General features: G+C 40.4%; 1 protein-coding gene across 1 annotated transcript in view; it reads right to left on the minus strand.

Annotated features, from left to right (window-relative positions):
- Positions 1-24,047, minus strand: part of NEK5 (NIMA related kinase 5) — a 164,092-nt gene extending 140,045 nt beyond the window's left edge. Inside the window, exons 1-2 of the mRNA XM_003412576.3 lie at positions 23,884-24,047; positions 15,593-15,689 (exon numbers count right to left, since the gene is read on the minus strand). Of these exons, the coding sequence (XP_003412624.2) occupies positions 15,593-15,689; positions 23,884-24,000 (214 nt within the window). The 5' untranslated portion in view covers positions 24,001-24,047. The remainder of the gene's footprint in view (positions 1-15,592; positions 15,690-23,883) is intronic.
- Between the last annotated feature and the right edge of the window lie 2,278 nt (positions 24,048-26,325).

Below are 26,325 nucleotides of genomic sequence, written 5' to 3' on the forward strand. Positions count from 1 at the left end.
AAAGACCAGATGAGTTGCAGGAAGACATTAAGGACGTCATACATAAGGAAAAAAAACCCAGCAAACCAAAAAAAACAAACCCAGTGCCGTCAAGTTGATTCCGACTCATAGAGACCATATAGAACAGAATAGAACTGGCCCATAGAGTTTCCAAGGAGCACCTGGCAGATTTGAACTGCCAATCCTTTGGTTAGTAGACATAGCACTTAACCACTACACCACCAGGGTTTCCAAGTAAAGCAAAAGGTCATTAAAAAGACAGAAGAGAATGAAAGACAAAAATGGATGTCAGAAAAGACTCTGGAACTAGCTTTTGAACGTAGACAACCTAAAGCATATGGAAGAAATGAAGAAGTAAAAGAGCTAAACAAAGATTTCAAAGGGCAGCTCGAGAAGAGAAAGTATTATAAAGAAATGTGCAAAGATCTGGAGTTAGAAAACCAAACGGGAAGAACACACTTGGCATTTCTCAAGCTGAAAGAACTGAAGAAAAAATTCAAGCTTCCAGTTGCAATACTGAAGGATTCTACAGGGAAAATACTGAATGATGTGGGAAGCATCAAAAGAAGCTGGAAGGAATACACGGAGTCACTGTACCAAAAAGAACTGATCAACGTTCAACCATTTCAGGAGGTAGCATATGATCAAGAACCAAAGGTACTAAAGGAAGAAGTCCAAGACGCACCAAAGGGAACGGAGAAAAACAAGGCTGCAGGAATTGACCGCATACCAAATGAGATGTTTCAACAAAGGGTGTCTATGCCAAGAAATTTGGAAGAGAGCTACCTGGCCAATGGACTGGAAGAGTAAAGTAAAAATTAAAGTAAAATAAAATTTTGCTGAAGATCATTCAAAAACGGTTGCAGCAGTACATCAATAGGGGACTGCCAAAAGGTCAAGACAGATTCAGAAGAGGATGTGGAACAAGGGACATCATTGTTGATGTCAAAGGGATCTTGGCTGAAAGCAGAAAATGCCAGAAAGATGTTTACCTGTGTTTTATTGACTACACAAAGGCATTCAACAGTGTGGATCATAACAAATTATGGATAACATTGCAAAAAATTGCACTTCCTGAAAACTTAATTGTGCTCATGCAGAACACGTACACAGACCAAGAGGTAGACATTCAAACAGAACAAGGGGATACTGCGTGGTATAAAATCAGAAAAGGTGTGGGTTAAGGTTGTATCCTGCCACCATACTTATTCAATCTGTATACTGAGCAAATAATCTGAGAAACTGAACTATATGAAGAAGAATGGGCATCAGGATTGGAGGAAGACTCATTAACAACCTGCATTATGCATATGACACAACCTTGCTTGCTGAAAGTGAAGAGGGCTTGAAGCACTTACTGATAATTATCAAAGGTTATAGCCTTCAGTATGGATTACACCTCAACATAAGGAAAACAAAAATCCTCACAACTGGATCAATAAGAAACATCATGATAAATGGAGAAAACACTGAAGTTGTCAAGGATTTCATTTTACTTGTATCCACAATAAATGCCCATGTAGGCAGCAGTCAAGATATCAGACTATGTACTACGTTGGGCAAATCTGCTGTAAAAGACCTCTTGAAAAGTGTTGAAAAGCAAGGATGTCACTTTGAGGACTAAGGTGTGCCTGACTCAAACCATGGTATTTTCAATTGCCTCATATGCATGCAAAAGCTGGACAACGAATAAGGAAGACCAAAGAAGAATTGATGCCTTTGAATTATGGCATTGGAGAAGAATATTGAATATGTCATGGACTACCAGAAGAACAAACAAATCTGTCTTGTAAGAAGTACAGCCAGAATGTTCCTTAGAAGCAAGGATGGTGAGACTTTGTCTCATGTAATTTGGACATGTTATCTGGAGGGATCAGTCCCTGGAGAAGGACATCACGCTTGGTAAAGTAAAGCGTCACTGAAAAAATGGAAGATCCTCAACGAGAAGGAATGACGCAGTGGCTGCAACAATGGGCTCAAGCATAACAATGGTCATGAGGATTGCACAGGAGCAGGCAATGTTTTGTTCTGTTGTACACAGAATCAGCGTGAGTCGGAAGTGGCTCAATGGCACCTAACAACAAGAAGTCCATCCAGTGATTAAACAAGTGTGCAGTGAGCATCTACTATGGGAGGCACTGTCTTCATGGAGTTCCCTGTCTGTGGGAAGATCTTACCGAGGATCATATGTGAGCCAAAGAGATGAGCTCCCAGTCTCATGAAGTTTATGGTTGAAACATCACCTTTCAGCCAAAGATTAGACAGGACTATGAAACAATAACACATGTCAGGAACATGCTTCTTAGTTCAGTCATGAATAGGAGACCAAATGGGCAATATCTGCCCAAAAACAAAGATGAGAAGGCAGGAAGGGACAGGAAAACTGGAGGAATGGAACCGGGGAACCCAGGGTGGAAAGGGAAAGGGGGAGAGTGCTGAAAATGTGGGGATTGCAACCAATGTCACAAAATAATTTATGCATAAATTGTTGAATGAGAAACTAATCTGCTCTGTAAACTCTCACCAAAATACAATAAAAAAGGGGGAGACAAATATTAAACAAAGCCTTAATTACATATATAAATAGACATGCATACACATCCAATAAAGTGCTGTGGAAGATCTCTGATTTGAATCGTAAGCTTAGGAAAGGCCTGAGGACGAGGAAGAGTTAGCCAGATAGGGAGACACAGCAACAACCCAAACAGTGAAAGGAGGTAAGATCTTATTGCATTGCTGTTAGCAATCCACGAACAGGAGTACAGGCACTTCATTCAGAGACTGCCCCATAAAAGTTATTGAATAAACTCAATTCCTTGCCCCTGTGTACTTCTCTGCTCCCAAGAATAGTTACGAGAGCTCTTCGAAATACCCAGTCATGAAAGAAGAGCTGTATCCAGAGGATTACTTTGAATGCAGTGGGTTTGTTTTGTTTTGTTTTAATTGTTTTATCGTGGTAAAGCTATACATAACAAAATCTTTGCCAATTCAACAATTTTTAGGTTCACGATTCAGTGACATTGATTACATTCATCATATTGTGCAACCATCACCACTGTCTGTCCAAAGTTTTCTGCCGCCATTAAGAGAAACTGTTTCCCCGAAGTGAATGCAGTGGTTTTAATTTGTAAGACATACAGCTTCTGGAAGAAAAACTCTTGGTGAGTAAATGTGTCCTTCACAGCATAAAAACTCAAAAACTGGTGGCTGCATTTATTTATTTACTTATTTTCACCAACCTGATGATGCTTTAAGATACATAGGAGGCAGGGTCAAGATGGCAGAGTCAGATGCTTCCAGTGGTCCCTCTTACAACAAAGACCAAAAAAAAAACAAGTGAAGTGATTATATATGACAATTATATATGACAATCTAGGAGCCCTGAACTTCAAATGCAAACTGAGTGGCAGGGGGAGGGAGAGATGGTTCAAAATCAGCAAGGAGTTGCCAGACATGACTTGGTGGGAACCAGCATCCTGCATGCCTGATCAACTCGCATGCACGATGGGGCAAGCAGTGGTGTTCAGGGCACATTTTCCACATCAGGAGACACCGAGCGGTGGAGAGTATACTCAAGCCTCCAGAACCAGTGAAAAGCGGCTCTCAGTCAACAAAAGATAAGTACATGCATCTAACCTACCGTGCAGATCAAAAAATACCACCATTGGGAAGAACCTGTCTCTCATTTACCTGCCCCCTCCCCACTCTGCACCAGGTCCCAGGCCGGCTTCAGTGACTGCCACTTCCCTTGGATTGGAAGTAGGACCTCTCATGTGCCAAGCCATTCTCCCAGCCTTGCAGAGGGAACAAATTAACAAGTAGGAAAAAAAAAAATCTGGCAGTGTCCCTAAGCCAGGAACTCAGGGCAGGCACAGCTCCTTTGCCTAGGTATAGGCATAAGGGGTCCATGGACTTTGAATGTCTTTCACCCCTGCATAGACTTGTATGGGCCCATTTCAACAGCATAGGCCCTCACTAGCCCAGTACAACAGGGTATATACTGAAGCCTAACTTCAACTGTATCAGCTATATGGTGAAGTGGCAGGTTTGTGACATTTGACACCACTCTGCCCATTAAGGAGGGTCCTCACCTACCCACATCGGGGGTGTGAGGACTGGTAGCTCCACCCATGCCACCTAGCCACCTGCAACAGGGGCCCAAGAATAAGTGATGCCTCCTAGTCCTTACAGCCAACAGCATTGGGTGCCCGTGGTGTGGCTGCAAAATCCACCCACCTATGCATTCTACGGGAACAGGGATACACTTTCCTCCCAGACACTCAGGGGCAGCCGTCAGCCCCCTACCTTGCTTGGCACATGATCCCCTATTGCAGCCAGACACCTGTGCCTATTCCAATCACCCCTGCTGGTCTAGGACTGTAGGTGAGAGCCTGTACCACACACTTGGTGACCAACTACCTGGACATCTGAGCTGAATCCATACAAGTAAATGAACTCCTGAGCCCATATACCTAGTAACAGATCTCACCACCTAGTGACAGAATATTAGAGCTTCAAAGATGCCAATAATCAAAACAGTTTACACGAGCAGCCTATTTGGGCATATCAAAACAAAACAAACAAACAAAAAAAAAAAACAAGAACCTAGGTCACAGTAATCAAACATAAAATAACTATAATAACTTACTGATGGCTCGGAGACAACAGTAAATATCAAGTCACATAAAGAGGCAGACCATGATGGCTTCATCAAGTGACCAAAACAAAGAATCAAGAAATCTTCTGGAGGAAGATAACTTCTTGAAATTACCAGAGGTAGAATACAAAAGGCTAATATACAGAACTCTTCAAGAGATCAGGAAGGAGATCAGACAAAATGCAGAACAAGCCAAGGAACACACAGACAATAGCATAATAGAGGAACTTAAGAAGATTATAGAACAGCACATGACAGATTTAACAGGCTGGAAGAAACCATAGAAAGACAGCAAACAGAAATCCAGAAGACTAACAATAAAATTTCAGAATTAGACAACTCAATAAAAAGTCACAGGAGCAGAATTGAGGAACTGGAAGTCAAGATTAGCGAGACTGAAGATAAAGCAATTGACACCAACTTATTTGAAGAAAAATCAGATGAATTAAAAAAAACTGATGAAACCCTAAGAATTATGTGGGACTCTATCAAGAGGAATAACCCACAAGTGATTAGAGTACCAGAACACAGGGAGATAACAGAAAATGCAGAGAGAATTGTTGAAGATTTGTTGGCAGAAAACTTCCCTGATATTGACAGAGATGAGAAGATACCTATCCAAGATGCTCATCAAACGCCACACAATGTAGATCCCAAAAGAAAGTCACCAAGATATATTATAATCAAACTTCCAAAACCAAAGGTAAAGATAGAATTTTAAGAGCAACTAGGGATAAATGAAAAGTCATCTTCAAAGAAGAGTCAATAAGACTAAGCTCTGACTACTCAGCAGAAACAATGCAGGCAAGAAGGCAATGGGATGACATACATAAAGCCTTGAAGGAAAAAAACTGCCAGCCAAAAATTAGATATCCAGCAAAATCATCTTTCAAATATGATGCAAAATTACAGCATTTCCAGATAAACAGAAGTTTAGGGAATTAGCAAAAACCAAACCAAAATTACAAGAAATAATAAAGGGAGTCCTCCAGTCAGAAAATCAGTAACATCAGATAACAACCCAACACTAGAACACAACACAGCAACCAGATATAAACCCAGATAGGAAAATCACAAAAGAAAATCAAAGTTAAAATGCTGAAAATAGGGAAATAAAGATGTCAATATGTAAAAGATGACAACATTGAAACAAAAAAGAGGGACTAAAAAATGTAGTCATAGATCTTTCACATGGAGAGGAAGTCAAGGCAATAAAAAGAATTAAAAGATTGGTTTAAACTTAGAAAAATAGGGGTAAAAATTCAGGTAACCACAAGGAAATTAACAATCCTACTCATCAAAATACAAAACAAGAAAAACATAAAGACTCAGCAAATGCAAAATCAACAACAATGAAAAGATGAAAAGAAAACACATAAAGAAAAATGATTTTGTACAGAAAATTAAGTGGAACAAAAAAAACGTCAACACAAATAAAAGACATCAAAATGACAGCACTAAACTCATACCTATCAATAATTACACTGAATGTAAATGGACTAAATGCACGAATAAAGAGACAGAAAATGGCAGAATAAAAAAAAAAAAACACAATCCATCTATATGCTGCCTACAAGAGACACACTTTAGACTTAAAAACACAAAGGATGGAAAAAATGTATCAGGCAAACAACAATCAAAAAAGAGATGGAGTGGCAATATTCATGTCTGGTAAAATAGACATTAACATAAAATCTACCACTAAGGATAAGGAAGGACATCATAAAACGATTAAAGGGTCAATACACAAGGAGAACATAACCATAATAAATTCTACACACCCAAGGACAGGGTCTCAAAATACATAAAACAAATTCTAACAGCATTAAAAAAGAGAGAAAAACAGTTTGCTCAAAAACTACTGGGTGATAGAAGAAATTAAGGACGGAATAAAGAAATTTACAGAATCAAATGAGAATGAAAATACATCCTACCAGAACCTCTGGGACACAGCTAAAGTAGTGCTCAGAGGTCAATATATAGCAATAAATGCACACATCCAAAAAGAAGAAAGGGTCAAATCAAGACATACAACTCGAACAAATAGAGAGCAGCAAAAGAAGCCCTTGGGCACCAGAAAAAAGGAAATAATAAAAATTAGAGCAGAATTAAATGAAATAGAGACTAGAAAAACAATTGAAAGGGTTAACAAGACCAACAGCTGGTTCTTTGAAAAGATCAACAAAATCGATAAAACGTTAGCCAAACTGACAAAAGAAAAAGAGGAGAGGAAGCAAATAACCCAAATATGAGACAGGCAATATCATAACAGACACAACTGAAATTAAAAGAATCATAACAGAATACTATGAAAAATTGTGCTCTAACAAATTTGAAAACCTAGAGGAAAATGGACAAATGTCTAGAAACACACTACCTATCTAAACTCACAAAAACAGAGGTAGAACAACTAAGTAAACCTATAACAAAAGAAGAGACTGAAAACAGAAGCCCTGGCCCTGACAGTTTCGTTGGAGAAGTCTACAAACTTTCAGAGAAGAGTTAACACCATTACTACTACAGGTATTTCAGAGGATAGAAAATGGTGGAATACTCTCAAACTCATTCTATCAAGTCAACATAACCCTGATGCCAAAACCAGGTAGTGACACCACAAAAAAAAGAAAATTACAGACCAATATCCCTCGTGAAGATAGACAAAAAAAATCCTCAACAAAATTCTAGCAAATAGAATTCAACAACATATCAAAAAAATAATTCACCATGACCAAGTGGGATTCATACCAGCTATGCAGGGATGGTTCAACATTAGAAAATCAATGCAATTCATCACCAAAATAAAACAAAAGACAAGAACATGATCTTATGAATTTATACAGAAAAGGTATTTGACAAAATCCAACACCCATTCATGATAAAAACTCTCAGCAAAACAGGAATGGAAGGGAAACTCCTCAACATAATAGAAGGCATTTATACAAAGACAGCAGCCAACATCACCCTAAATGGAGACAGTCTGAAAGCATTCCCTTTGAGAATGGGAACCAAAGATGCCCTTTCTCACCACTCTTATTTAACATTGTGCTGGAGGTCCTGGCCAGAGCAATTAGGCTAGATAAAGTGATAAAGAGCATCCAAATTGGTAAGAAGGAAGTAAAAGTACCTCTATTCGCAGATAATATGAACTTATACACAGGAAACCCCAAAGAATTCACAACAAAACTACTGGAACTAATAGAAGATTTCGACAAAGTATCAGGATACAAAATAAACACAGAAAAATCAGTTGGATTCCTCTCCATCAACAAAGAGAAACTTCGAAGAGGAAATCACCAAATCAATACCATTTACAATACCCTCAAGAAGATAAAATACTTAGAAATAAATCTGACCAGAGATGTAAAAGACCTATACAAAGAAAACTACAAGGCACTACTGCAAGAAACCAAAAGAGACCTACATAAGTGGAAAAACACACCTTGTTTGTGGATAGGAAGCCTCAACATTGTACAAATATCAACTCTACCCACAGCATCTACAGATACAATGCAATCCTGATCCAAATTCCAATGGCATTTTTTAATGAGATGGAGAAACAAATCACCTCATATGGAAAGGGAAGATGCCCCAGATAAGTATCACTGAAGAAGAAGAACAAAGTGAGAGGCCTCACTCTACCTGATTTTAGAAACTATTATACCTCCATGGTAGTCAAAACAGCCTAGTACTGGTACAACAACAGATACATAGACCAATGGAATGGAATTAAGATTCCAGATGTAAATTCATCCACTTATGAGCAGCTGATTCTTGACAAAGGCCCCAAAACAGTTATATGGGGAAAATACAGTCTCTTTAACAAACGGTGCTGGCATAACTGAATATCCATCTGCAAAAAAAATGAAACAAAACCCACGCCTTACACCATGCACAAAAACTAACTCCAAATGGATCAAAGACCTAAATATAAAATCTATAATAATAAAGATCATGGAAGAAAAAATAGGGACAAGGCTAGGAGCCCTAATACATGGCATAAACAGTATACAAAACATTACTAACAATGCACAAACACCAGAAGAGAAACTAGATAACTGGGAGCTCCTAAAAAATCAAACGCCTATGCTCATCCAAAGGCTTCATCTAAAGAGTAAAAAGATTACCTACAGACTGGGAAAAAGCTTTGGGCTGCAACGAATCCGATCAGCGTCTAATCTCTAAAAGCTACAAGACACTGCAAAACCTCAACAACAAATAGACAAATGTCCCAATTAAAAAATGGGCAAAGGATATGAACAGGCACTTTACCAAAGAAGACATTCAGGTGGATAACAGGTACATGAAGAAATGCTCATGATCATTATCCATCAGAGAAATCCACACGTAAACTACAATGAGATACCATCTCACCCCAATAAGGCTAGCATTAAACAAAAAAACACAAAATAAATGTTGGAGAGGTTCTAGAGAGACTGGAACACTTATACACTGCCAGTGGGAAATTGATTTCCCACTTCCTGAAAAAGCTAGAAATATGCTGAGTGAAATTAGTCAGTCGCAAAAGGACAAATATCGTATAAGATCACAATTATAAGAACTCAAGAAAAGGTTTAAACACAGAAGAAAACATTCTTTGATGGTTACGAGGGTAGGGAGGGAGGGAGAGGGGTATTTACTAACTGGATAAAAAAAAGATAGCACACAAGAATTATTTTAGGTGAAGGGAAGGACAACACACAATATAGGGGAAGTCAGCACAACTGGAATAAACCAAAAGCTACAAGTTTCCTGAATAAAACCAGACTCTTCGAGGGACAGTGTAGTAAGGTTGGGGGTTTGGGGACCATGGTTTCAGGGGACATCTAGCTCAACTGGCATAACAAAGTGTCTTAAGAAAATATCCTGCATCTCACTTTGGTGAGTGGCATCTTGGATCTTAAAAGCTAGTGGACAGCCATCTAAGATGCATCAATTGGTCACAACCCACCTGGAGCAAAGGAGAAAGAAGAACACCAAAGACGCACAGAAAATATGAGCCCAGAGATGCCATGAGCCTGAGACCAAAAGAACTACATGGTACCTGGTTACCACCAATGACGGCCCTGACAGGGAACACAACAGAGAATCCCTGACGGAGCAGAAGAAAAGTGGGATGCAGAACTCAAAATCTAGTAAATAAAAAAAAAAAAAAAGATCAGACTTAATGATATGACTGAGACTGGAGGGATCCCAGACGACATGGCCCCAGGACTTTCTGTTAGCCCAAAACAAACCATTCCTGAAGCCAACTCTTCAGATAAAGATTAGACTGGACTATGAGACATAAAACGATACTGGTGAGGAGTGTGCTTCTGACCTCAAGTAGGCACATGAGACTATGTGGGCAGCTTCTGTCTGGAGGCGAGATGAGAAGGCAGAGGGGGACAGGAGATCGTTGAATGGATGTTGGAAATACAGGGTGGAGAGGAGGAGTGTGCTGTCACGTTGCAGGGAAAGCAACTAGGGTCACATAACAATGTGTGTATAAGTTTTTGTATGAGAAACTGACTTGAATTTTAAAGTTTCTCTTAAAGCACAATACAAAAAAAAAAAAAAAACTACCATGAGATAGATACCATCTTACCCCAACAAGGCTAGCATTAGTCCAGAAAACACAAAATAATGTCAAAGAAGTTGTAGAAAGTCTGTAACAGAACACTTCTACACTGCTGATGGGAATTTAAAATGGTACAACCACTTTGGAAATCGATTTGGCACTTCCATAAAAAGCTAGAAATTAGAAGTACCATATGATACAGCAATCCTACTCCCTGAAAAATATCCTACAGAAATATGAGCCATGTTCACTGCAGCACTGTTCACAATAGCAAAAAGATGGAAACAACCTAGGTGCCCATTAACAGATGAATGGATAAATGAATTATGGTATATTCACACAATGGAATACTACAGAATAATAAAGAACAGTGATGAATTCTGAAACATCTCATAACATGCATGAACCTGGAAGGTATTATGCTGAGTGAAATTAGTTGCAAAAGGATAAATATTGCATGAGATCACTATTATAAGAACTCAACAAAAGGTTTAAACACAGAAGAAAACATTCTTTGATGGTTACGAGGGTGGGGAAGGAGGGAGAGGGGTATTCACTAACTAGATAGTAGACAAGAATTATCTTAGGTGAAGGTAAGGACAACACACAATGCCAGTGAAGTCAGCACAACTGGAATAAAAAATCTAAGAAGTTCTCTGAATACAATCAAACACTTCAAGGGACAGAGTAGCAAGGGCAGGGTCTGGGGACCATGGTTTCAGGGGACATCTAGGTCAACTGGCATACCAAAGTTTATTATGAAAACATCCTGCATCCCACTTTTGTGAGTGGCATCTGGGGTCTTAAAAGCCAACAGACTGCCATCTAAGATGCACCAATTGGTCGCAACCTACCTGGACCAAAGGAGAATGAAGAACACCAAAGACACAAGGAAAATATGAGCCCAAGAGATAGAAAGGGCCACATAAACCAGAGACTCCATCGGCCTGAGACCAGAAGAAGTAGATGGTGCCCTGGACTCTCTGTTAGGAAAACTACATCCATCCCTTAAGCAAACTCTTCAGACAAAGATTAGACTGTATTATAAGACATAAAAGTAGACTAAATGGGCAGCTCCTGTTGGGAAGCAAGATGAGAAGGCAAAATGGGACAGGAGATGGTTGAATGGAAATGGGAAATACTGGGTGGAAAGGAGGAGCATGTTGTCACATTATAGGGAGAGCCACTACGGTCACATAACAATGTGTCTATAAATTTTTGTATGAGAAACTAACTTGAACTGTAAAGTTTCACCAAAAGCACAATAAAAAAATTTTAAAAGATACGCAGATAGCACTCCTGCTCCATTACCACCTGGGATGGGTGACTTTAAGTACCCCCTGTGCTAGGCACTGGGCTGGGGCTGCCCCATGGTGAACTCTGGGGCACAGGAGTCCTGTCACAGCCTTATAAACACTGAGCACGTTGTTTATTGTCAGTCTCCCCCACCTAGAATGTAAGCTCCAGGATGACAGGAATTTTTGTCTTGTTTTATTCACTGCTATATTCCTGGCACCTAGAACACTGCCTAAGAGGGGTGGGTTATTTAACCAGTAAGCATAGTACACATGGGCTTACAGTAAGCAAGGTTCGAACAGGCTTACTTGTGTTTCTTTACTAACCTGTAGTGCACAATTTCACGTGGGTTTCACCACAGCTTACCTTGCCTATTGAGTAATCTGTCCCTGCATTGGTTAGCATACAGTCAGCATTCAATAAACACTTATTATATGAATGAATGGTCACTGCCCAAAGCGTCTTTCATATTTTTTTTTTACCCTTTGGACTAGAGTGATAGATGGATATGCAGAATAGATGTATTCCAGTGTTCAGGGGAAAGGAATTGCTTCCTTAAAGTGTTTCCTCTCTATTTTCGTAGTGAGTCCCTGAGTGGTACAAAGGGTTACTTCCCTAAGCTGCCAACCAAAATGTTAGAGGTTCAAGTCCACCAAGAGGAACCTTGGTAGAAAGGCCTGGCAATCTACTTCCAAAAAATCAGCCACTGAAAACCCTAAGGAGCACAGTTCTACTCTGAGACACATGGGCGTGACTTGACAGCAGTTGGTTTGGAAGTGGTTTATTTTAGCAGGATGTTTGGCCATGGTCAGTGGCTGTTGCTGCTTTTCAGTAAGAGGATTACAAGCCCCACCCACTGTCAGGGGACATGCAAGGCCTCACATAGGCAGAAAACACTCTTTGCACCTTTATCAAGCTTTGCTACCTGGCTGCTTTGGCGAGAGGGACAACAAGCTGTGAATCCTGCCACATCCTAGCAGGGCTGTTGTGGTTGGCTCTGTCTCCTGCTCTTCTCCCTGGCTGAGAGAACAGTGTGCTCCAGAGGTGGCTGCTCCTTCAGCCTGGGCCCCAGGTTAAGACCAAAGCCCAGCCACAATCAACATGTGATATCACTGAGGAATAGACAGGATTGTTGGAAGCCACTGAAATTTGGGGCGTTATTGCAGCGAGTTTGTTGTACTGTGGGGGCTTATGTGTTGCTGTGATGCTGGAAGCTATGCCACCGGTATTCAGATACCTGCAGGGTCACCCATAGAGGACAGGTTTCAGCTCAGCTTCCAGACTAAGACAGACTAGGAAGAAGGACCCGGCAGTCTACTTCTGGAAAGCATTAGCCAGTGAAAACCTTATGAATAGCAGTGGAACATTGTCTAATATAGTGCTGGAAGATGAGCCCCCCAGGTTGGAAGGCACTCAAAAGATGACTGGGGAAGAGCTGCCTCCTCAAAGTACAGTTGACCTTAATGACGTGGATGGAGTAAAGCTTTCAGGACCTTCATCTGCTGATGTGGCACAACTCAAAATGAGAAGAAACAGCTGCAAACATCCATTAATAATCGGATCCTGGATGTACGAAGTATGAATCTAGGAAAATTGGAAACCATCAAAAATGAAATGGAATGCATAAACATCGGCATTAGTGAGCTGAAAGGGACTGGTATTGGCCATTTTGAATCAGACAACCATATAGTCTACTATGCTGGGAATGACAACTTGAAGAGGAATGGTGTTGCATTCATCGTCAAAAAGAACGTTTCAAGATCCATCCTGAAGTACAACACTGTCAGTGATAGGATAATATCCATACACCTACAAGGAAGACCAGCTAATATGACTATTATTCAAATTTACGCACCAACCACTAGGGCCAAAGATGAAGAAATAGAAGATTTTTATTAGCTACTGCAGCCTGAAATTGATCGAACATGCAATCAAGATGCATTGATAATTACTGGCGATTGGAATGCAAAAGTTGGAAACTAAGAAGAAGGATCAGTAGTTGGAAAATACGGCCTTGGGGATAGAAGCAATGCCGGAGATCCAATGATAGAATTTTGCAAGACCAATGACTTCTTCATTGCAAATACCTTCTTTCACCAACATAAACGGCAACTATACACTTGGACCTCGCCAGATGGAACACACAGAAATCAAATTGACTACATCTGTGGAAAGAGAAGATGTAAAAGCTCAATATTATCAGTCAGAACAAGGCCAGGGGACGACTGTAGAACAGACCATCAATTGCTCATATGCAAGTTCAAGCTGAAACTGAAGAAAATCAGAGCAAGTCCACAAGAGCCAAAATATGACCTTGAATTTAGAGACCATCTGAAGAACAGATTTGACGCATTGAACACTAGTGACCGCAGACCAGACGAGTTATGGAATGACATCAAGGACATCATCCATGAAGAAAGTAAGAGGTCACTGAAAAGACAGGAAAGAAAGAAAAGACCAAGATGGATGTCAGAGAAGACACTGAAACTTGCTCTCGAGCGTCGAGCAGCTAAAGTAAAAGGAAGAATTGATGAAGTAAAAGAACTGAACAGAAGATTTCAAAGGGCCTTTCGAGAAGACAAAATAAAGTATTATAATAACGTGTCCAAGGAGCTGGAGATGGAAAACCAAAGGGGAAGAACACACTCGGCGTTTCTCAAGCTGAAAGAACTAAAGAAAAAATTCAAGCCTCGAGTTGCAATAGTGAAGGATTCAATGGGGAAAATATTAAACGACGCAGGAAGCATCAAAAGAAGATGGAAGGAATACACAGAGTCATTATACCAAAAAGAGTTAGACGATATTCAACCATTTCAAGATTGGCATATGATCAGGAACCGATGGTACTGAAGGAAGAAGTCCAAGCTGCTCTGAACAAGGCTCCAGGAATTGATGGAATATCAATTGAGATGTTTCAATAAACAGATACAGCGCTGGAGGTGCTCACTCATCTATGCCAAGAAATATGGAAGACAGCTTCCTGGCCAACTGACTGGAAGAGAAGACTGCGTCTTACATACTTTGGACATGTTGTCCGGAGGGATCAGTCCCTGGAGGAGGACATCATGCTTGGCAGATAACAGGGTCAGCGGAAAAGAGGAAGACCCTTAACGAGGTGGACTGACACAGTGGCTGCAACAATGAGCTCGAGCATAACAACGATTGTACGGATGGCGCAGGACCGGGCAGTGTTTCGTTCCGTTGTGCATAGGGTGGCTATGAGTCAGAACTGACTCGACGGTACCTAACAACAACAATTGCAGCGAGAAATACAGGCAGTCCCTAGGGTATGAACACCTGAATTATATACAACCCAGAGTTACAACCAACCCCCGTAAAGCCTATTATATTAAAATTTGAGGTACATACAGTGGTTCACAATAACAAACAGGTGCTACTTTGTGACGCACATCCAAACTTTATTATTATCATTACTGCATTGCTATGTTAATGATATTTTAGTGTACCCTGAAGTGCTTCTTTAATGCTTTTTATGCATAGAAAGGTACACTATACACTAAGACAAATATTTGACTGACTTTAGATACGAATGGTACCTGTTTTGACTTACGTACAAATTCGATTTAAAGACAGACTTAGGAATGGAACTTGTTCATAATCTGTGGATTGCCTGTAACTGGGTGATGCAAATGTTTAACACGCTCATCCACTAACCGAAAGGTTGGCAGTCCATGTCCACCCAGAAATGCCTAAGAAGAAAGATCTGGCAATCAGCTCCCAAAATATCAGAAATTAAAAACTGCATGGAGCACAGCTCTACTCTGACAAACGCTGGGTCGCCATGAGTCAGAATCGACTTAACAGCAACTGTTTTACTGCGTTAAAGCATTATTAACTATTTGAGGCAGTGAGAATTAAGGAGGAGGGGGAAAAACCTTAAGAAGGCCATCTATAAAAACTCACCACAGAAGAAATAAAAGACATCTGAAATTATAATTTAAGTGAGACAATGACTGCATTTACAAAAATTGGTTTATACACAGTACTCAGGAACATATATTTTATGTAGTCAGCTTGTCTGCACTTCACGAAAATATTTTAAGAATATTAGAAAGTCAAACCTTGGAATGAACTGAAGAAGGTTACAATGTTCGGATGTTTCATCTTTGCCAGAAGAATGACTTCTTTCTTTGAAGCTTCTTTTTCCGGGGTGGGCATCTAAAGTATATTAAAAGGCAGACCAATCTGTAGAGGTTATTTGCTTTCAAGAACATGCTTTCTGCTCACTCGCATTTAAAATTCTCTAGGATTTCACTAGTTTTGTTTTATAATATTTTATTATGTTTTTGGTGAAGGTTTACATAGCAGTTTAGGTTCCCATTCAATAATTTCTACAAAAATTGTTCAGTGACATTGGTTACACTCTTCACAATGTGTGAACATTCTCATTATTTCCGTTCTGGTTGTTGTGTTTCTATCAAGCTGGTTTCCCTGCCTCTTACATTCTCATCTTTGTTTTAAAGTAATTGTTGACCATTTGATATCACATAGGTGAGTCCACCCCACCCTTTTTTTTTTTTTTAATTGTGCTTTAGGTGAAAGTTTACAGAGCAAATTAGTTTCTCATTCAAAAATGTATACACACATTATTTAGTGACATTGGTTGCAATCTCCCCAGCATGTTTGTTTTTTAGGCCTATCTAATCCTTGGCTGAAAGGTGAACTTCAGGAGTGGCTTCAGTTCTAAGTTAGCAACGTATCCGGGGACCACGGTCTCAGGGGTTCCTCTAGTCTCTGTCAGACCAGTAGGTCCGGTCTTTTTTGTGAATTTGAATTTTGTTGTACATTTTTCTCTGATCCTCTGCAAAGTGCCCCGACACTGGCCCAAAGGCAGGGTGTGGGTCTCCAGATTTCTCGTTTGCCCATAGGGCTTTAAATTAACATTCTCAATTGCAGCACCACAGGCTCCTAGCTATGACTGTCTATCCTTCGGTGAATTAACCAGCACCACTAAGCTTCAGTGCCTATCCTCTCGTCAATTTAAATTGCATAGCCAGCACTGATGAGTTTCAGAACAAACATAACTGGATCACTCCTAGCAGATTGATAGATACAGCTACTTAAAAAAAATTTAACTTCTATTCCTTAAAAGAATACTATAACCAAAATTAAAAGGCAAGCATAAATTATATAAAAATACTGGCAACATATTTGACAAAGATTTTTTGTTTATAATATATAAGGACTTCTGGCAAATTAATAACATATAAAAGGATGTAATAAAAAAACGGGCAAAGTACATGAATGGGCAACTCACAAAAAAAGTAGAGTAAAAATGGCCACTAAACAGAATGTTCAGCCTCACTTGAAAAACTAAACTGAAGCTGATATAATGTTTCATGTAAGAAACTGACAAAAGCGAAAAGAATGGTAATACCCACCGTTAGTCAGAAAGCAGCAAAATGGACACTTGCATACTGGAAGTATGTAAATTGGTAAAATCTTACCAGGAAGGCAATTTCACACTATATAATAAGGAACTTTAAGATGTCCCTGTTTCTGACTTACTAGTTCTTCTAGAAAGTTATCTAAATAACACCCAAGGGTTCTCATTACAAAAATCTTAATTACAGTGTTTTATTGTTAATTTGTAATTACCGTAATAATCCATGCCTCTGATTTTAGAAAACATTTTAAGCCAGATAGAGGTGAATAAAGTAAAAGTGAAACTTCCCCTTTTCCTTCCTCCACATGCCCTGCATTTCTATTCCTTAGGGGTAACTACCCCGGTGGTGCAGTGATTAAGGCCGGGGAGAAAGATGAGGCAGTCTGCTTCTGTAAAGATTACAGCCTTGTGAACCTTATGGGGCAGTTCTACTCTGTCCTGACTTGACAGCAACAGGTTTGGTTTTAGTTTTTTTTAATGTATCTTTCTACACCTTTTCGTTTAATGTATATATAGGTATGAATGCACATACAGGCAGACAGACGTGCATAGTTTTATGTAATAATGGAATGTATTCTACCCATTAAATGTTATTTATCACACACACAAAAAATCTAACAACATAACTGTGTAAAGATAGAAAAAGAGATCAATTATGGCATTTTTACCTGATGGAATACTATGCAGTCATTAAAAATCACGGAAGTGATGCATCATAGTGAAAAGTGCAGAGGCACGTTCATGGATCTGCTGGCAACTGTGCAGCTTTGAGCAGGTTACTTCATCTCTTTGAACCTCAACTCTTTCATCTATACAATGAGGGTAATGAGATCTACCTTTTAGGGTTGCTATGAAGGTTAAATGAGTCAATATAGGTAAGTCACCTGGGACACATCCACTAAATGGTAGCCATTATCATGATTTAAAAAAAAAAAATTTTTTTTTGTATCATGATTACTACTGTGAACATTTAATATTATTATATGAGAACACTGAATGATGTGAGAAAACGGCCACAATGTATTTTTTCAATATAAAAATATGTTAAAAGCTACAAAGCAGTATATTCAGCATGACACCAATTATGTTAATAAAAATTACTAAAACACATTTATGTATTAAATGTAGTCTGGGGATAAATTCACCGAAATGTTGACAGTAATTAAGGCAGAGATTATAAGTGATTATTATTTTCCTCTAAATGATCTTATCTTCCCCTTTGCTTCTTTTCAAAAATTCTACAATGAACACTTTTATAATCAAGAAAAGATACACTTTTTTAAGGCAAGAAATAGAAGAACATGCTGTTAATGGTAGGATGATGACAGAAAATACTAGCTTTTTGGACCTCGTAAGAAAATGAGAAATTAAAGCTCTGGAGTAGAGAGTTTACTTAATGGTGAAATGAGAAGAAAAAAAAAAAATTCTCTAGATAAGAAGTAATGAAAACCTGCATTAGGGTAGAAAAGAAGAAAGCGGTAATAAATGTTATACCGTGGTACAGATGTTGCTAGGCAAATTCGATAGTGTAGAGATATGTGAAAGTGAGAGTAATGAGGTATAATATCACATTTTACTTATGGCATAGAGACAAGGGTATCTTATGAGTAAAATGTTGAAAACAATCACTTCTGTATTAGAAATACAGTCAATTCTTTTTTTTTTTTTAAGTTTTTATTGTGTTTTAAGTGAAAGTTTACAACTCAAGTCAGTCTCTCACACAAAAACTTACATACACCTTGCTGTATACTCCTAATTGCTCTCCTCCTTAATGAAACAGCCTGCTCCTTCCCTCCACTCTTTCTTTTCATGTCCATTCTGCCAGCTTCTGACCCCCTCTGCCCTCTCATTTCCCCTCCAGATAGGAGATGCCAACATAGTTTCAAATGTCTACTTCATCCAAGAAACTCATTCTTCACCAGCATTTTTTTCTATCCCATTGTCCAGTCCAATCTCTGTCTGAAGAGTTGGCTTTGGGAATGGTTCCTGTCGTGGGCTAACAGAAGGTCTGGGGGCCATGACCACCGGGGACCTTCTAGTCTCAGTCAGGCCATTAAGTCTGGTCTTTTTACGAGAATTTGGGATCTGCATCCCACTGCTCTCCTGCTCCCTCAGGGGTTCTCTGTTGTGTTCCCTGTCAGGGCAGTCATCAGTTGTAGCTGGGTACCATCCAGTTCTTCTGGTCTCAGGCTGATGTAGTCTCTGGTTTATGTGGCCTTTTCTGTCTCTTGGAATCATAATTACCATGTGTCCTTGGTGTTCTTCATTCTTCCTTGCTCCAGGTGGTTTGAGACCAATTGATGCAACTTAGATGGCCACTTGCTAGCGTTTAACACCCCAGATGCCACTCTCCAAAGTGGGATGCAGAATGTTTTCTTAACAGATTTTATTATGCCAATTGACTTAGATGTCCCCTGAAACCATGGTCCCCAAACCCCTGCCCCTGCTACGCTGGCCTTCAAAGCATTCAGTTTATTCAGGAAACTTCTTTGCTTTTGGTTTAGTCCAGTTGTGCTGACCTCACCTGTATTGTGTTTTGCCTTTGCCTTTCCCTTCACCTAAAGTAGTTCTTATCTACTATATAATTAGTGAATACCCCCTCCCACCCTCCCTTCCTCCCCCCTCTTGTAACCATCAAAGAATATTTTCTTCTCTGTTTAAACTATTTCTTGAGTTTACAGTCAATTCTTGATTATACTGAAGAATGGGACAGATGCTATGAAATGTATTCATATATATTTTTATAGAAGATTCACTTTCCAAATTGCTTTTCTTGGAATTAAAATGGATTTATAATCCAGCTTAACAATAGGACAAGAGGGCCTGGAAGTATCCTTCCACTCAATCATTTATTCAACAAGAACTTACTGAATTTCTACTGGAACAAAGCATTTTTAGGGGCTGTTTGCAACATCAAGATGAATCAGACATGCATTGTGCCTGCAGAGAATGTACTGTTTAATAAGGGGGAGAAGGACACAATGAACAGGTAAAGTCCATCAAAGCGGCAAACGGTCAGGACCACAACAAAGTACCAATAAAGCTATGGACACATACAGAGAAGGAACGACTGCACAGAGCAGCTGATCCTGGAAGACAGCCTTGGAGGCAGGGCACTAGAGCTCAGCCCTGAACAGCGGGATCTTGATGTTTGCAGACGGGCAGGCAAAGACCTTCTTGGAAGAAGGAGCCCCACGGAAAGCACAGAGGCTGGTGTGCGAAAGATTGTGTGAGAAAGTGCGGGTGATTACATTTGACTGAAAAGAAGAGGAGGCTGGAAATGTAACTTGGGGACAAAACACAGGGGGTCTCAAAATCACATCTGAAGAGAACCCAGACATGAAACAGCAGAAAAAAACATGGCAAAAATTACTCAGAACCCCACCTTCCACCCAGGGATGATAATAACTTCGTTTGTCTGTGTGTATACACAGATAGATACATACGTAGAGAGTGTATATATTTTTGCAAAGATTGCGTCATTCCGTACGTACTATTTTCTCAGTTAGCAAGAGTTATGACTATCTCCCATGTCAGTACTTCACCTATAATGTGATTTCTGAGGGCCACTTAGTTTTCCGTCAGTTACTTAACCAGTTCCCTACTGCTGGACATTTATTTTCTAATTGTCTGTATACCTTTAGGTATTTCCTTCGAATAAATCCCCAAAGTAGGATGTATAATTTTTCCTTCTCTTCTTCAAAATGAAGATAGCTTTCTGCTTATACAAATAATATAACCCCTAATTTCTGAAATATATGCTCAAGATGGAGGTCTGGTGGGGCAGTGGTTAAGAGCTATGCTTACTAACCAAAAGGTTGGCAGTTCGAATCCACCAGCTGCTCCTTGGAAACCAGATGAGGCAGTTCTACTCTGTCCTGTAGCGTCACCACGAGTCAGAGTCGACTTGTGGGTAATGGGTTTGGTTTTTTGTTTTATGCTCAGGAAAAATAATTCTGACAATATGAGAAGACAGAGGTGAAATCCCACCACCTGGCAGTAATCACTTGTTAGATTCTGACTCATGGTGGCTCTATGTGTTACAGAGAAGAACTGCTCCATAGGGTTTTCTTGGCTGTAATGTTAAGGAAGCAGATTGCCAGGCTTGTCTTCCTCAGTACTGCTGGGTGGGTTCAAACTGCCACCCTTTAGGTTAACAGTTGAGCACAAACCATTTGTACCACCTATGGCTCATAATCACTGTTAATATTATATATGTATGTATATGTGGAATATGGAATAAAATACAATTTTGTGGCCTAATTTTTTTTTCCATGTTTACAACATATTGTGGACCTTACCCCGTCAATGAATGCAGACAGGGCGTGAGAGCTCCTAAGGTTTTTCTACATATAGATAAATTCCCCTCAGGATGGTGCCAGTTTACCTTCCCATCAGCAGAGTAAGAGGCTGCTTGCTTTCTCTCACTTTTTTATTCTGTTTAATCTTTATATCAACTCTATAAGCAAAAAAGTTGTATTTGTCTATTCATCTTGCATTTCTTAAGTTACTAATGAGTTTAAAAATCTTTTATGATAATTTCTTCATTCATAGGTTTTGTCTTTTTATTGGTATGTAAAAGGCTAGCACCTTTTAGTCAACACTTGCAACTACTTTGGCATTTTGTCAATTTTCTTATAATTAATTTATGGTGTCTTTAGACACACAGAGGTTTTATTTTTTTTTAATATTCTGCTTATTATGATTTTTATTCTAGTGGTAAGTATACATAATATTTACAACTTCAATGTTTTTACATATATAATTTGGTGACAGTTATATTTATCATGTTTTGGAACCATCATCACCATCTGTTTTCAAATTTTTCCATCTCCCTTAACAAGAGGCTGAGTGCCCCCTGATCAATGACGCCCTCTTACACCCTCACAGCCACCCCCAGTAACCAGTAATCACTTTGGTCTCCATACATCTGCCTGTACCAGATATTTCATCAGTGGGATAACATAACATCTATCCTTTTGTGACTGACTGACTTCACTCAGCAGAATGTGTTCAAGGTTCATTCCTATTGTAGCGTGAATCCAAATTTCATTTCTCTTTATGGCTGAGTAACATTCCATTGCATGTGTGTACCACATTTTGTGTATCCATTCATCTGTTGATGGACACTGAAGTATTTCCATCTTTTGGCTACTGTGAATAGTGCTGCAACGAACACTGGCGTACACGTGTTCATTTCAGAAGTTCTGTATTGTTATGGAGTCAAATCTAGCCATCACTTCCTTTATGAATTCTGTGCTACAGGAAAGCTGGAGCCGTGAGAAGGCTACTGAAAACGACCCAAGTGACTCAGGGAATTGACAGAAGAGCTGGAGCAAATGCAAGGAAAAGGAAGAATTAACAGTGTTTGGCAAGGTTTTGAGCCTGAATATCACAAGAGCATGAATGTTGTTAACGCAGATGCAGCACACAGATGAGGGAGGCTGCTTGGGAAGGTGAGGAATTAATATTGGATTAGAGTACTGCGTGGTAGCCAGTCTCCAGGATGGTCCTCAGTGATCCTTGCCCTGAAGCCTTGACCCACAGAAACTATAACATAATAACAGTTTACGGTTTCAAGTCACTGAATTTGCGGTGATTTGTACATAGCAGCAGATTACTAACACAGATATTAGTTGACAATGTCTAGCTGGCAGATGAAATACAGAACTAGAGAGCTGGAAGATATCAGGGCTGGGCAGAGAGTTTGAAGAGAGACCAGCTTAGTGTCAAAGGTTGAAGGGAGGATTTGGCCAGGTGACCATGTACAGAAAGAGAAGAGGGCCAGCAGAGAACACATGGCTGCAGACATACAGAGGGCAAGGAGACAGGCCTGGGGAAGAGCAGTCAGATAAACAAAAGTGAGTGAGCACCACATGGTCATGGAAGGAAGGTACGACAGACCGCTAGATGGAGAGGACACTGGCTGAGGAGCACACCACAGATCCATGAAAAGGGACATCCGTTAGGAAACAAGGCATTCTTCCAGAAGCTAATCCTCTACACGTACACTTTAATGTAACAGTCTGGATAGCTCACTTTGCACACATTTATAAATGCTCTAGGAGGCAAGACTTGCCTTGAAAAATTTAATTTTAGCATACAAAGGGCATTAAAGTTACCACAAGTTCAGTGTATTTTGAAACTAATATACATCATTTGAGAAAGTGACATAAAATAAACATTGACCAAGGTGAATGCAGAAAAAAAAAGCATTCCTTTGTATTTAAATATGTTTAATTATTTTCCAAAATAGACTAAAAACAATGCATGATTTTTCTCCAATCATTATTTCAATAAATATTTTTTGAGCACCTATTATGTGCCTTAATAAAGATTACAGCATTGGAAGCCCTGTGGGGCAGTTCTACTGTGTCCTACGTGGTTGCTATGAGTTGGAATCCACTCAAAGGCACACAACAACATTATGTGTCAGGCACTGTTCTGAATGCTGAGGACGGTAGATAATAAAAAAATAAATGAGCAAAGGGATTTCAGGTCATTATAAATGCTATTAAGAAAATAAAGCAGGGTGGTGTGATAAGGAGTGTATGAGGTAGTGGGGCCACCTTAGTTAGGATGGCTGCGGAAGGCCCCTCTGTGGAGGTAACCTGAAGAAGGAGACACAGCCAGAGGGAAGCGCACCACCCCAAAGCTAAACAGAGAAAAACTCAGCAGGATGGCGGGGCGTGGGATATTATCGGGCCTTGCAGCCACCATAAGAGTGTGGGGGGCTGGGGCGATGTGATCTTATTCCTTCTCTCTCTCTCTCTTTTTTTTTCTTTTAACTAAGCTCATTGGTTGCTTTTTGGACAACGGAAGTAGGGGGGCAAGAGTGAAGGACAGTCAGTTGAGGCTTAAAATACCCAATTGTAAAACCAAAAAATGTTGCCTTTTCATACTGGATTAAAAGTTAGCTGAATATCCCACTGAAAATTAACAGGAATTTAAACTTCTTGACTTTACCTTCGCAAAATCGATCTCTTTTATGACACAGTGCTCGTCATCTGATTTTCCTTTAGCCAGGTATGCTTTGCCGAAGGCACCTTCCCCAATTGCCTTAATCACATCATATTTATCCATAGTCTCCAATGCACAGAGCTTCCTGGAATTAGAGTAATGAAATTTTATCTCACATTTTTCATAAAGACCAACAAAGAAAATTGATGACTAAAATTTAAAAGGACTCATTTTCCCAAGACTCTCCTTCCAACATTGCCAAGACAAAGTGAAATTTTCCTTGTGTCATCGGATAAAAACCAAAGTGAGACAGGCTTGTTAGTGGGCTCTAACGTCAGACTTGGGTTGTAGCTAAACTTTAATAAAATTCTAGCATTGTGACCTTAGGAAAGTCACTTAACCTCCAAAACCTCAGTTTCCTAAATTCTAAAATAGAAATAACAATACCTTTTTTTTTTTTTGAGAACAGTGCCTGGCATATAACTAGCATTTATTATGAGTATTACATATATTATCTCAGTAGGGGCCTTGAGCCATGGGGAGATGTTGATAATAATAATTCCTCAAAAGAGCCCATTTTATACACGAGAAACCTGAGCGGTTAGAGGGGTTAAGCAGCACTGCCCGTGAGAGCTGTATGAACTGGGCGCCGCACGGGGAAGCAGACCCCACCCTCGCTCTCCCATCTGTGGGGAGGGGGGAAGAAGCCTTTGAGACCCTGTGTTCTCTTCACAACAGCATGCCACTACCAATCGGGGGTCACCAGATTCTCCGAACAATACCTTTTTAAAAAATTTTTTATTAAGGCTGATTTGGCAGTGAAAGATATTATAGCTCCCATGCTTGGCACCTCTATAAAGTTTGACTGTAATTCTTACTACTGTATTATCCACTTAGTCTTGAGTAGTTTTACAGTCCGGCCTTTCTCAGTGCGGCAGTACTGCCCCCTAGCGGGCATTTTGGAAATTTGCGGGGGGTTTGTTCTCCAGGAGCCCTGGTTGCACAGTGGTTAAGAACGGGGCTGCTAGCCGGAAGATCCGCTGTTTAAATCCACCTGTCATTCCTTGGAAACCCTATGGGGCAGTTCTACTCTGTCTATAGTGTCGCTATGAGTCAGGCCTGACTTGATAGCAACGGGTTGATTTTTTTTTTTCTTTTTGTTCTCTACAGAGCTGGAAAGAGTCCCTCGTTGGTACAAATGGTTAAGCCATTGGTTGCTAACCAAAAGATTGCCGGTTCAAGTCAACCCAGAGTCACCTTGGAAGAAAGGCCTGGCGATGTTCTGCTGAAAAATCAGCCACTGACAGCCCTATGGAGCACAGTTCTACTCTGAAACACATGGAGTCGCCATGAATTGGAATCAACTCTATGGCAACTGGTGGTTAGAGAGATGGAGAGACCCTACCAGTGAAAGAGCTCTAAGGTTCTGCAAGGCCGGGGCAGTCCACACTCACCAAGCATTAATTATCCTCCGCGCACAACCTCGGAAAGTCTCCCCACACATTCATGTGCCTGGAAGATCATTTTATAATTATCTGTAGCTAAATCCGAACTCCATTTTACATGGAAATACGAAGTCTTTTTTGTATGGTTTCAATTAAATAATTTAATTGTAATTGTCTAAGAATCCAACTACAAGTCTTGACTGCACTGTTCGAGCCTTTACCAAGACTTGTCCGCCACTCTGGAAAACCACGCCCCCCCACTGGCCAGGCAGCTCCTGGAGCCGGAGGAGAAACAGTGTGCTACTTCGTAACGGAGTGCAGTACTGTCAGGCGTAGTGGTGAAGAGCTTGGCTGCTAACCAAGAGGTCGGCAGTTCAAATCCACCAGCCGCTCACTGAAAACCCTGTGGGGCAGCTCTACCCTGACCTGTAGTCGGACATGAGTCGCTATCAGTTGGAAAGAACTCAACGGCACCTAACAACAACGGTGTCAGGCATTTACATATTTAGGTATTTTATTATGAATTACCCTCCTTGGATTTCTTTTATACTACCCACCCACTGCCCTCGACTGGATTCCGACTCCTAGGACCCCAGGCTGTAAATCTCTAGGAAAGCAGACTGCCACGTCTTTCTCCCCCGGGTGGCCGGTGGCTGGCTGCCGATTGCCTAAACCACTGCACCACCAGGGCTCCTACAGTGGGGGCATAATGTGTTTTGCAGTCATTTCACGTCGGAGTAGGAAGGCGGACAATTCGGTCGGATGGGGCTGGAACCAGCTCCGCCGACAAGGAAGGTTGCCAACACCCGAGGACAGGGTTTTGAGCGCGGACTTTGTAGAATCCAGACCGGGAATAGGGCCCGCTACTGTTTCACGGGACGCCAGGCGGTGGAAACCCCCAGGTTTCGGGAAAATCCTTCTCCCTGGGGACACCTCGGGGGACTGCAGGCCGGTAGCCGGGCGGGGGAGAAGAGGCGCCTCCAGCCCGGGAGCGCCGCGTGTT

The sequence above is a fragment of the Loxodonta africana genome, chromosome 17, assembly GCF_030014295.1.
Source record: "Loxodonta africana isolate mLoxAfr1 chromosome 17, mLoxAfr1.hap2, whole genome shotgun sequence".
NCBI lineage: Eukaryota > Metazoa > Chordata > Mammalia > Proboscidea > Elephantidae > Loxodonta > Loxodonta africana.